The sequence below is a fragment of the Protopterus annectens genome, chromosome 6.part0 (assembly GCF_019279795.1).
Source record: "Protopterus annectens isolate FY-2018-M chromosome 6.part0, PAN1.0, whole genome shotgun sequence".
Classification (NCBI taxonomy): domain Eukaryota; kingdom Metazoa; phylum Chordata; order Ceratodontiformes; family Protopteridae; genus Protopterus; species Protopterus annectens.
Window position 1 is genome coordinate 1,179,729,968 of NC_056737.1, and position 12,270 is coordinate 1,179,742,237.

Below are 12,270 nucleotides of genomic sequence, written 5' to 3' on the forward strand. Positions count from 1 at the left end.
TCTAGTACCAGAAGCCACTGCAGGTACAAGACTTTCCCATTTTGTGCTATTTAAATCGCTGCACAGTGCTCCTATCTACCAAATGAAAAATTCAAGCAGATTAACTTCTTCAAAGCCTCTCATCAGCTTAAATAAACATTTTATCTTTTCAACCTCTCTATCTGTGATCCAAACCCCATAATGTTTAAAAAAACACAAAGGAAAGAGGGCTGGCAACTGTGGGAGGAGCTGGGTACATGCAAACGAAAAGCACTACTGTAGTCATAGAAAGAAATGTACCTGTAGTCATAGAAACAAATGTACCTTTCTAAATCAATGTGCAATGCAGACAGGAGGTCAAATCACTTTAGTGAGTGACTTAACTAAACTCACACATTGAAATGACAGACACCCAGCCCAGCTATAATAAGCGCCACTACAGACAGTGGATTATCTTGTAATAATGCCTGAAAACTGCAAAGCACAATCAGATGCCCAGAGCAGCCTTAGTTTAGCACATTAATCGAAATTACTCAACCAAACTCAGCAGTTTTCATCCAAATGCTACAGATCAGTTAAAGGGCAAAAGTAAGGAGAACAAACTAGCCGGCATCAAAGAAGCATCATCACAGTCCGTTACCGCCCTTAGGTGTGCCTTTCAGGTGTACCTTGGTTATGAAATAGTGATAAACAACATTTCTTACTTCAGTTATTAAACAGGCAAGCCCATTAGGCAGATGTGCTTCTTTTCAGATATTACCCAGGACCGCTGTCTGGTTAAGTGACTTGCACAGTCACAAAGTTCACAAGTGCAGATGGAGGAACTCAAACTCAGGACTACACAATGACACTAGTTAGCAGCTCAGTTCCTTAAGCCTCTGTGCTATACCACCCAAGATAAGACTGTGCAATTATATTGCCCTGCTGTCTTCCACATCGCTGGGTGCGACAGCTCCAAGGCAGACAGAACCCCATCCATTACAAGTCCTCAAGAATCCATCACTGATTTTCTGAAGGCAAAAAAATATTGAATGTCTTCAGTTTTAGTCATTGTCTACAAAACAAACCAATGAAATATTTTTCTGTTTAACATTTGCATCTGTGGTGTGCAAATGAATTCAGTGTGTTTTAGTATTAAAGTTACATTTAAAGTTCAATTTATTTCAGATGTCAAGATGAACTTTTATGGTATTTCCAAGGCGAGCATCTAAAACAACCTCCTCTTCCAAAAAAATATTAATTCATCCCGTGTATTCCTGTTTTGGAAGATGTGGATGTTAGGGTGAGTAGGATATGGGTCTCTATCGGCTCTTAAACAGATCTTTGCATCTCCGAACTTCCTCAAGGACTTTGGCTCTGAAATGGGTTGCATCTTCATCAGAAGCACGCTGGAGGCCCAGTGAATCTTGAAGTTCGCTGGTGTGAGTACGAAGGAATGGATTGTATTCTTTTTCTTCACCGATTGTTGATGGACACTAAATGAAGTAGCAGAAAACGAAGGCATAATCAGAGATGAGAGATGCCTTGGCATTTACAAGTCACGCATAATGTAAAATACACATGAAATTTAAACAGGTACTGGAGTTCTTCAGGAATACATCATCACAAGGATTAACATCCGATTAATTCAAAGTTTAAATCTGGCTATACTCTCTACTGCTTAAAGTACAATGATGAAAACGAACTTGAACGATCTGACTCAAATTAATTAAGTTTTAATCAATGATGATAATAATGGAAAATATCACCTTTAAAGACGCAACTCATTCTATAGCAGATCGGATATGGTTTCTGTACGACTTAATTCTGATGGTAAGCAAATACTCAACAATGAACAGTTGTGTCACATACATTTACAAAGCACCCAGTATAATCTAATTATGCTAATTAGTATTTATTTGTTTTTGTTGCCAACCTTTGATGATGTGATTAAACAGAATTGATTCAAATCTGTAGTTAGTGTTGAATTAGCATAATGTAATGCTTCAAGGCCTTTTTAAATTTCTGCTCTTTATGGGTTTGCTTGTCAATGACTGGTAACACATTCCTTAGTATGTTATAACCTTTGAAAAGAAAGTCATCCACAATGATTTAGATCTTAGATTCAACTTCATTTTGATTATGATCTTGGACATACACTAAGTTTATGGCAGAAAATACCTCCTAGGAATTTAACAGTAAAAGTGTCAGGGGTTTTTTGTTAGCAGGTAAAAAGTGGTCAGTGCATCAGGTGGTAATGAAAAGGAACTGACAGCCCTAAACACATTCAGGTGAATCCCACGCAGTTCCATCCATGTGTCTGGCTAAAGCTGCTTTGAACATGGTTACTGACCATCACAAAAGGAGATACTGCCAGCCCAGCTATCTGGAATTTTGTAAATAATTATGTCATTTGTAAATATCAACATGATTCATATGCTTGTGTTACAAATTTATTAGAACTGTATGTCATACAAGATGGTTTGTACAGACGTGTGCTGAAGAGATATTTTGTAAAGTACTGAGCTAAAATGTAACCACAGCATGCCCTATTGGAATAGAACAGAAATGTACCTGCACTATTGTAACTGTTTAGATGTATATATTTTAACAACAGAAACAAACACCAGAGGTTAACGTCAGAAAAATAGCTGAAAATTAAATCACTTTATGGCCACATAATAAAAGGATGTTATCTTTCAGTTTCAGTGCAGTAACAGACACAATGTCTAGAACTAGACGGTCACTGTATTGTCTTGGAAGTGTTTTTATTGTTTTATGACTTACAGAATCTGCCTTAGATCTAAGAAAAGCCTTGTCTATGTATTTTTACAGGTAAATGCTAAATACTACCAGCTGCATCAGTGGGGGCTTTTACCTGGGATAGAGTAAGACGAGAAGTGCTGTCATCCTGCAAGCTATCCCATCAGTAATATTTCAGATATTAATTTAAGAACTTTCTGACAGAGACTGGGTATTCTGTATTTTCTTTGACCTGACATCAGTTGGAAACCCATTCACCACATCTGCCTTGCTTGCTATGCAAGTAAGTTAATTACGGTACAGTAACTCTCTAGGTATAGTCAGAAATGTAGCAAAGCTGAATTTAAATGTTTTTATTTATTTGAGACTGTCCTACAATGCTGAATTAAATATTTTCTGTGATTTTGAATATTACTGTGATTATATACCGAGTATGTTGTTGTTATTTTATTATTAAATATATTTAAACTTTTCATTGTGGCTGATATTTGAGAGACATATTTAAGTTCTGAGAGTACTTGCATATTTATCTGGTGACACTGTGGGCCACTCCTAATAGCCTTGCTCTTGGTCAAACTACCATTTGTATTAATAGTAACATTACACAGTAAGATTGGACACCCTTTGTTAAGGGCCTTAAAGTAGCTGATGAGTTGGCTGGTGGCAATAACTACCTTATAGTCTGGGCAGAAGGGGACGTAGCTATTAAACCTGTGCCAGCCTTTCCCAGGTGAGTGTGAGTGTGAGTGTGTGTGTGTGTGTGTGTGTGTGTGTGTGTGTGTGTGTGTGTGTGTGTGTGTGTGTGTGTGTGTGTGTGTGTGTGTGTGTGTGTGTGTGTGTGTGTGTGTGTGTGTGTGTGTGTGTGTGCGCATGCGTTTGTGCAAATCAAACCTCAAAGAATGCGTGTCAGCTACTTGGGCAGGGACACAAAGTACTGGTTGCACAGAGAGGTTGCTGCTGGTCTTGGCTTGTCACTCAGCTGAGATCTCAACTCTGTAACTGTGCCAGTGGGGAGTCTACCTGGGAATCTGGAGAAAGAGGGACAAACCATCCCTGGAATTACTGTGGTCTCTGTGTGGTCTTAAGTGAAACTGCACTTGATGCAGAGAACTGCATCTGGAAATACTGTGTGTGTAACTTGTCATCCTCCAAATGCACATCCCCCACTGGTGCTAGTGGTGAAGATTGAGGCTCCTTGATTACTGTTGCCACTGGTGGGGTGTCACATATTGTTTGGCAGTGGTGGGACATCTGCATATTAGGATTCAGTGGTGTGGATATTGAATTCCTGTAGCCTGTGAACAGTGGTCACTAAAGAGGGTGTTTGTACTCTCAGTCAGCCACACTGAACATTCAGAGTTTCATATCACAATAGTTTTGTTTGTTTGTTCGCTTAGTCAGGGAGAGCAGGCAAGGATGTCAACAGAGGAATGTGGCAAGCTGACAAGGAGAAAGTTGGCTGAGATGTGCCAAGACAAAGGACTGGTGCATGCCAACCTGACTAATGTAGAGATGATTGCAGCCTTAGTCACAGCTGCATCACAGACCACCAACCAGGAGGACAACCAGGCTGGTCTTGGGGAGGTACACTTCTCAGAAAATGGACAGTTCAACCTTTCTACAGAGGATTCAATGATCCATCTGGAGTTAAAGAGACGTGAACTGTAGGCCAAATGTTTGGCAGCAGAATCAGCAGATAAAGTGAGACATCTAGAAGCTGAGGAGAATGTGAGGCAGAGGCAACATAAAAGGAGATGTTGACTCTTCGCCAGGGTCATGGAGGTAATGGGGAAGGGAATAATGAACCCAGAAGCACAAAGGTCAGTAAATTTCTTCCACAATTTACAGAGGGTGATAACTTTGACAGTTTTATTCATATGTTTCAAAGGGTATGTAAACAGTATAATGTTGACCAAGGGCTCTGGATATGGTTCCTGACCCCATTACTCCATGGTAAAGCTATAACAGTTAGTTATGTACTCACCATAACAATCGATGTATGTGGTCCATCTCGCCTACATTCCTTACTCACGGGTTCGGAGCCGAGAATCGGCTCCAACTCGGCCAAATTTCTCTAGCACGAAGTCTCTAATTGGCTGGGCTAACCCGGTATCCCAAGATGCACCTCGCCCTAGCCCCAGATCTTGTTTGCAAGCATACCAATCATAACCCATACTCAATCAACACTGGAAGAAATTCCAACCAGATAAGGTAACAAAATCACTGACCTTGAAGGGTCCACAGAGCCAATATTCCTCCAAATCCTCTAGGAAGGGGGCAGGTGGGAGGTTAGGCGAGCTGGACCACATACATCAATCGTTATGGTGAGTACATAACTAACTGATGTTATGTGCTCCTATCTCACCTACATTCCTTACTCACGGGACAGCGTCCCCAGCACCTCTATCCTGGGAGGCTCATAGGAAGATACTCCTGAGAACCGTGGAACCAAAGGAAGCCCGGCCCCTAGAAGCCACATCCAGCTTGTAATGAGTAATAAAAGTGTTGGGAGAGGCCCAAGTGGCCGCAGCACAAATATCATCCAAGGAAAGCCTAGCATGGAAAGCTATTGATGTAGACATAGCCCTGGTAGAATGAGCCTTGACGGGAAAAGGTAAAGTTCTGCCTGCAATACAATCTTTGATCCATCTAGAAATTGTGCACTTGGAAATAGGACAACCTGCTCTGTTCTCTGAAAAAGACACAAACAGTTGATCAGATTTCCTAACATACTTAGTCCTGTGTAAATAAAATCTCAGTTGTCTGTGCACATCCAACTGATGAAACCTGAACTCTGCTTTATCGGAAAAGTTCGTAAAGAACACTGGGTAGCTCAATAGATTGATGGAGATTGACAGTGGATGACACCTTCGGAAGGAAGGACGGGTTAAGCCTCAGGGAAAATCTGTCCTTATGAAAGATCAAATACGGAGGTTTAATGGACAAAGCTTGAAGTTCTGATACCCTCCTGGCCGATGTAATGGCTATCAGAAACGCCGTCTTCCAAGATAAGAATTTTAAGTCACAAGTGGCAGCCGCTTCAAAGGGTGGTGACGTAATAGCTTGTAGTACAAGGTTCAGGTCCCATGGCAGAACAGGTTCTGAAACAGGGGGACGAAGTAACCAAGCACCTTTTAGAAAGGTTTTACAGAGTTTGTGGCCCATAAGAGAGGGCTCGAAAGATGTGTGAAAATTAGAAATTGCAGCCAACTGTACTTTAATGGTAGCGGGCGCAGAGCCCTGATGAAACAACATGGCTAAGAAATCCAAGACCGACAGAATTGGAGCTGTGAAGGGGTCCAAACCTTGGGCCTGAGCCCAAATAGAGAATCTCCTCCATTTGCTGGAATAAATCTTCATGGTGGAAGACTCATGAGAAGAAGACAAGATGTGCACCACTTCAGGTGAAAAGGAATATCGCCTGACTAGCGATGAAAGTGGAGCAGCCAGGCTGTCAACCTGAGAGTTCGCAGGGATGGATGAAGTTGTCCTGACATGTGAATCAGGAGGTCTGGCACTGGGTCCAGAGTCCATGGACCATCCAGTGCGTACCGTTGAAGAAAGGGGAACCATACTTGTCGAGGCCAGTGTGGAGCAATAAGGATCATTCTGCTTCCCAAGGATATGGCTTTCTGTATCACTCTTGGTAACAGAGGAAACGGAGGGAAAGCGTAGACCAGACCGGGGGCCAATCGTGAGCTACAGCGTCCCTGGGTGTCTCCCCCTGTGGGGGGATCAGAGTGAAGTACTTGCTGCATTTGGCATTGAGGGGGCTGGCGAAGAGATCGCAGCAAGGCTGACCCCACCTTTTGAAGATCTGAACCGCCACTCAGTTGTTCAGGGACCACTCGTGAGGCATCAGAATAGCTCTGCTTAGCCTGTCCGCTATCACATTGGACTTCCCCGGAATGTGCGTTGCCACCAGAAACTGTTGGGAAGACACTGCCCACTGCCACACTCGCATGACCTCTCTGCAGAGGGGGTAAGATTTGGTTTCCCCCCACAGCACAAAACAACAAGGGAACACACTGGAGAGGACTAGGTCCTCTAACTTAAACAGGCCTAGCCCGCGAAAACAGTAGTGATACCACAAAACACTAAACTCTCAAGACTCACATAAGTACTAGTCCAATACAAAGTTAGCTATCAAATAGCTTTCATGAAAAGGTAAACTGCAGTGGACTAGGTCCTCTAACATAAAACGGGCCTAGCCCGCGAAAACAGTAGGGATACCACAAAACACTAAACTCCCAAAAACTCACACAAGCACTAGTCTGATTCAAAGTTAGCTATCAAAATAGCTTTTGTGAAAAAAATAGACTGCTAAAATACTTAGAAGCATTTTAAAAAGGGTACTTAGCCACAGCCAAGTGAGACCACGTCTTAACTCTACGAGCGGCAAACGAGATCTGGGGCTAGGGCAAGGTGCATCTTGGGACACCGGGTTAGCCCAGCCAATTAGAGACTTCGTGCTAGAGAAATGTCTCGGCTCCGAACCCGTGAGTAAGGAATGTAGGCGAGACAGGACAAAATAACATCTGGTGTTTCTAAATTGTCTGATACTGATTGCTTTATAATACAGTTAAAATTTGTTAAGAGTGTTTTAAGTCAACAACTGAAGCTTATAGAAAAAAGTTTTGTGAGCACAGGCGCAAGGCAGATGAAAGTGTGTGTGAATTCATTGCTGAGTTAAGCGCTTACTTTCACAGATGGATGAGTGGGTGTCAGTTCACCACTTATGAAGGGCTGGCAGACCTTTTGGGGAGGGAATAAGCCCTTAGCACTTTGCCTGAGGACATGAGAATCTGGTTAGCTGATAAAGAAAGTAACACAGCAGATGAGCTGATGAAAAAGGGCAAGCAAGGCATCACTACACAGGAAAGGGATATCTAGTGCTGCATATGGGTCTAAGAGAACCCATGGTGGGCAGCCAAAACCACCCCAGCAGAGACTGCCAGTAGCAGGGGAAGCCACTAGTTCAGGTACAAGGCCAGGACCAAGGGCTAAATGTTTTAAATGCAACCAGTGGCCATGTAGCATATAGATGCCCATGGAGGCAAGGTGGAGAACAAAAGGTGTGATAACCAGCAAGTGGGAATGCCAGAATGCCAGCAATAAGTTTTCTGGAGACAACAAGGGTACCAAACTACCACAAGAGGTTATATCCTATCTTAGTAGATGGGAAATAGGCCACTGCTAACAGAGACGCAGTCTGTGACCTAACCACTGGAAGCCTGGTTAGAGGAGCACTACTTGCTTGGGCAGTCTACTCCAATCAGAGCTTTAGGAGGGACCCCATTTCCAAATACCTTTGGCTATAGTTCACCTTGACTGGGTGGGTGGAAAAGGAAGCAAACAAGTAGGTGTGTTTGAGGATATCCCTGCAGATGTCCTGAAAGGGAATGAGTTTGACAATACAGTACCTTGTGTGCATGCAGCTACATGCAGTTAGGCTTGGAGATAAACATGTGGGTCTGGTAGCCTGGAGGGGGAGGACCCAGACAGACCTCAGACATGAAGCCAGGACTGGTGTGGTGGTTACTTCAGGGAGGGAGCTACCCTGTAGCTGTGAGGCTGAAGGTGAGCCACAGCTGCTTGTGGGTACTGTTGTTCCCTTGGACAGAGTGACTGCAAAGGCATAGGTGAGCAGTTGTACCCAGGCTAACAGCGAGGCACCACTGTCAGAGGATGCCAGACTTCCTGTGGAAGGGGAGCTGGGAAGGGTCACAAAGAAAGAGTTGAGACAGGCTCAGCTCTCAGACCCCACATTACAAGGCTTGAGGGAGGTAACTAGTGAGGCACCTGATTCTCAAGGGAAGGGGGAATCTGTACACTGAGACAAAAGGTTACTGTATAGAGAGTGGACCCCTGAGGGAGGGCTAGAGGGTGAGAGAATACAGCAGTTGGTAGTGCCTAGAGCCTGCCATCTGGCACTTCTAGCCAAGGCCTATGACATTCCCATTGTAGGTCGTATGGGCATAAAGTGTACAAAGAGACATATTATGCAGAACTTTTATTGGCCTAGGATTTCCAGAAATGTAACAGGGTACTGCAGGACCTGTGAGTATAGCCAAAAGGTAGGTAAAGCAGCAGACAAGGTGAAAGCTCCTTTGACACCTTTGTCTGTAATAGAGGAGACATTTCAGAGGGTAGCTATGGATATTGTGGGGCTTCTGAGTACCCCAAGTTCCACAGGGAAAAAGTATATCCTAGTGGTAGGGTAGTAGATTGTGCTACCAGATACCCAAGGTGGTGGCTCTGTCCTCCAGAAATACTGACAGAGGTGCCCATTTTTTGTCAAACCTGCTGGCTTGTCTGTCGAAGCACTGTGGGGTACAGCACCTAAAGACCACCCCCTACCATCCCCAGACTAATGGTCTGGTAGAGAGGTTAAACTCTACACTAAAGGCCATGCTATGGGCATTTGCAGACCACTTTAAGATGGAGTGAGACAAACATTTGCCCCATCTGTTTGTTTACAGACAGGTGCCCCAGGAATCCACAGGTTTTTTGCCCTTTGAGTTACTGTATGGGAACAAGGTGAGGGGACTTCTAGATTTGATTCATGATGAGTGGGAGATTAAATGTGAATCCCACAAGGAGTCTGTTGTGGCATAGGTCCTAAACCTCAGGACAAGGCTCAGGTAACTCATGGGCTTGGGCCAGGAGAATCTGGCAGATGCCCAACAGCAGAAAAAGGTCTGGTATGACAGGATTGCTTGAGCTAGAGATTATGCTGTTGTGTAGCAGGTAATGGTTCTGATTCCTGTCAGACACAACAAGCCACAGGCAGCCTGGGAGTGACCCTACAAGGTGGTAAGGTACAAACTGTACCCATGTTAACATGATGAAACCTTACCATGATAGGGAGGCCTGGGTGCTAAGTATTGGCAGTAGGAGGCAGGAGGAATCTGAGGGGGATCTATGGGTACAAGGAGCCAGCCAGCAAAATTCGAAAGTACTATTGTGGAGCCTAGGATCGCAGGCATATGGCAGGACAGTGCAGCACTGTACTGGAGTCATCAATACCAAGGCAGCTGGAATCTCAAGACAGGGAATGGGGTAATGTATTCCCATATAGGCTCATCCCTCTCAAGCAGCATTTCTCATGGGTCACTTGAAAAACTAGCTTGAGTTTCCAGGTGTGGGGGGGGTGTCATGACAGGAGATACTGCCAGCCCAGCTATCTGGAATTTTGTAAATAATTATATGTCATTTGTAAAATCAACATGATTCATATGCTTGTGTTGCAAATTTATTACAACTGTATGACATATAAGATGGTTTGTACAGACATGTGCTGAAGAGATATTTTGTAAAGTACTGAGCTAAAATGTAACCACAGCATGCCCTGTTGGAATAGAACAGAAATGTACCTGCACTATTGTAACTGTTTAGATGTATATATTTTAACAATAGAAACAAACACCAGAGGTTGACGTCAGAAAAATTGCTGAAATTAAATCACTTTATGGCCACATAATAAAAAGATGTTATCTTTCAGTTTCAGTGCAGTAACAGACACAATGTCTAGAACTATTTATTTATTTATTTATTTATTTCAGTTTGATTACCGGGGAAGTCCGCTGGGCCAAGAAGTGCCCATTTTCAGTGGAGGCCCGGGGAGAAAAGCTCCAAGAACAGTATAATACAATATAGGTTACACAATGCAAATAAAGGTTACAAAGTAAAAATACATACAATATAGTTTGTAAAAACAAGTAGGGTTAATACATTTGAGAGTTGCAGAGAATTGATGGCAGATTTGTTTTTTTTTAATCAATATTTATATGCTTACAGTCACTTAAAGTCTGTTAGTTGTAGGTATTTTGAGAAATTAGAATAAGTATGAGAGTATAGTGGAGTAGGAGTAGGGGTATTTAGTTAGGAGTCCCTATGGAATTTAAGTGGGGTGAAAGCAGGAGCATTTCCATTTGGATGATAGGTAAAGAAAATGTTGAGTTTTGAAGGATTCAGTGTTGGGTATAGTCCTAAGTGAAGTAGGCAGAGTTCCATTTTTTACCTAGTGAGAAGGAGAGTAAAAGCTGGCCAGCTGGTCGTTTCGGTTTACTAATAGGTTCATAGGTTTATACTAGGCTATCTGCCCTAAGGCATTTATAAGCCTAGCCCAAATTTTTGTGGCTTACGCCACCCCTTATATGAAAAAATACTGTGACCATTAGTTTGTTGTGCCTCTGTCCAGCAGTGACACAGAGATGATTCCCAGGGTAAACCTACGATCTCCCATCCACAGGTCTAGATTTCTCTTGAACAGAGTCAGCGAGGTGCTCTGCCTCACATGGACCGGGATTTTATTCCACAGCATAGGGAGTCTCTGAGTGATAAATCTATCCCTCCAGCACGTCCTATTTATATCCGTGCTAAGGTTTAAGTCGCTTGCACTAGTGGTTTTGGTGGATTTGGATTTTTTGAGGTGGAGCATGTCCATTAACTCCGGGTTGGACATGGCCTTGTATGTCAGGCACATGTCACCTCTGAGCAGACGGTATGCGACTGAATAGAGCTGGAGTTTCTTTAATCTGGCAGCATATGACAGATTTTGGAGTCCCTTTATCCTTTTGGTGAGGAACTTTTGGGGTCTCTCCAATTGCTGCAGATGTCGGGTTAGATACATCCCGAATGGGGCATTGTACTCGATCATTGGTCTGATAAGTGAAGAGTACAGGGGAACAATGACCTCACTAGATCTGGATGTGAATCCCTTCATGATCAGGTGGGCAATGTAGAAGGTCTTTCTAACCACTTTAGCAACGTGAGTGTCAAAGAAAGGCCACTGTCAACCTGGGTCCCCAGGTCCCTGATAACCTCTTCTGTGCTTAGTGGATTGCCACCTATATGGTAGCTTGGGGTTACCTTGTTTTCCCGAAGGTATGACTATACATTTTTTGGCGTTTAACTTCAGGCCATGGCTCTGGCACCAGCTATCTGTTTCCGTGAGTCCCTTCTGAAGGATATCCGTGTCCGATGCAATTTCCACTATGGCGCCCAGTTTGCAGTCGTCTGCAAACTTTGTCAGCCAAAGTCCTCCCATGTTGGCCTGTACTTCTGAGAAGTAGATGCCAAACAATAGGGGGCCAAGGACCGAGCCCTGTGGGACACCACTTGTGACCGGCTTGGAGTCTGACACAGCGCCAGCAACTCTAACCCTGTGGGTTCTGTCCTTAAGCCAGTTTGCAACCCATCTTGTGACATATGGGTTTACATTTAAGCTGGTAAGTTTTTCTACAATACCTGAGTGGGTTATTGTGTCGAAAGCCTTTGCAAGGTCAAGGTAGGCTGTATGGACTGCCTTTCCCTCATCAATGGCCTTGGTGACTGTTTCGAAGAAGTCGACCAAGTTCAAAAGGCATGATCTTCCCTTGACAAAGCCAAACTGGGTCGGGTCCAATGTCTGCAAGTCCCCTATATCTTTGTTTATGAGCTCCATTATGATCCTCTCCATAGCTTTGCAGACTAGACTTGTTAAGCTTATGGGGCGGTAATTACCAGGGTCCGTGAGGCCGCCTTTTTGGAGTGGGACCACAGTTG

The 12,270-nt window shown here is 43.6% G+C and overlaps 1 protein-coding gene across 2 annotated transcripts in view; it reads right to left on the reverse strand.

Annotated features, from left to right (window-relative positions):
* Positions 1-401: 401 nt before the first annotated feature.
* Positions 402-12,270, reverse strand: part of LOC122804746 (probable hydrolase PNKD) — a 660,794-nt gene continuing 648,925 nt past the window's right edge. For both annotated transcript variants that reach the window (XM_044074811.1, XM_044074810.1), the window contains exon 9: positions 402-1,454. In XM_044074811.1, coding sequence (XP_043930746.1) covers positions 1,281-1,454 — 174 coding nt within the window. In that variant the 3' untranslated portion in view covers positions 402-1,280. The remainder of the gene's footprint in view (positions 1,455-12,270) is intronic.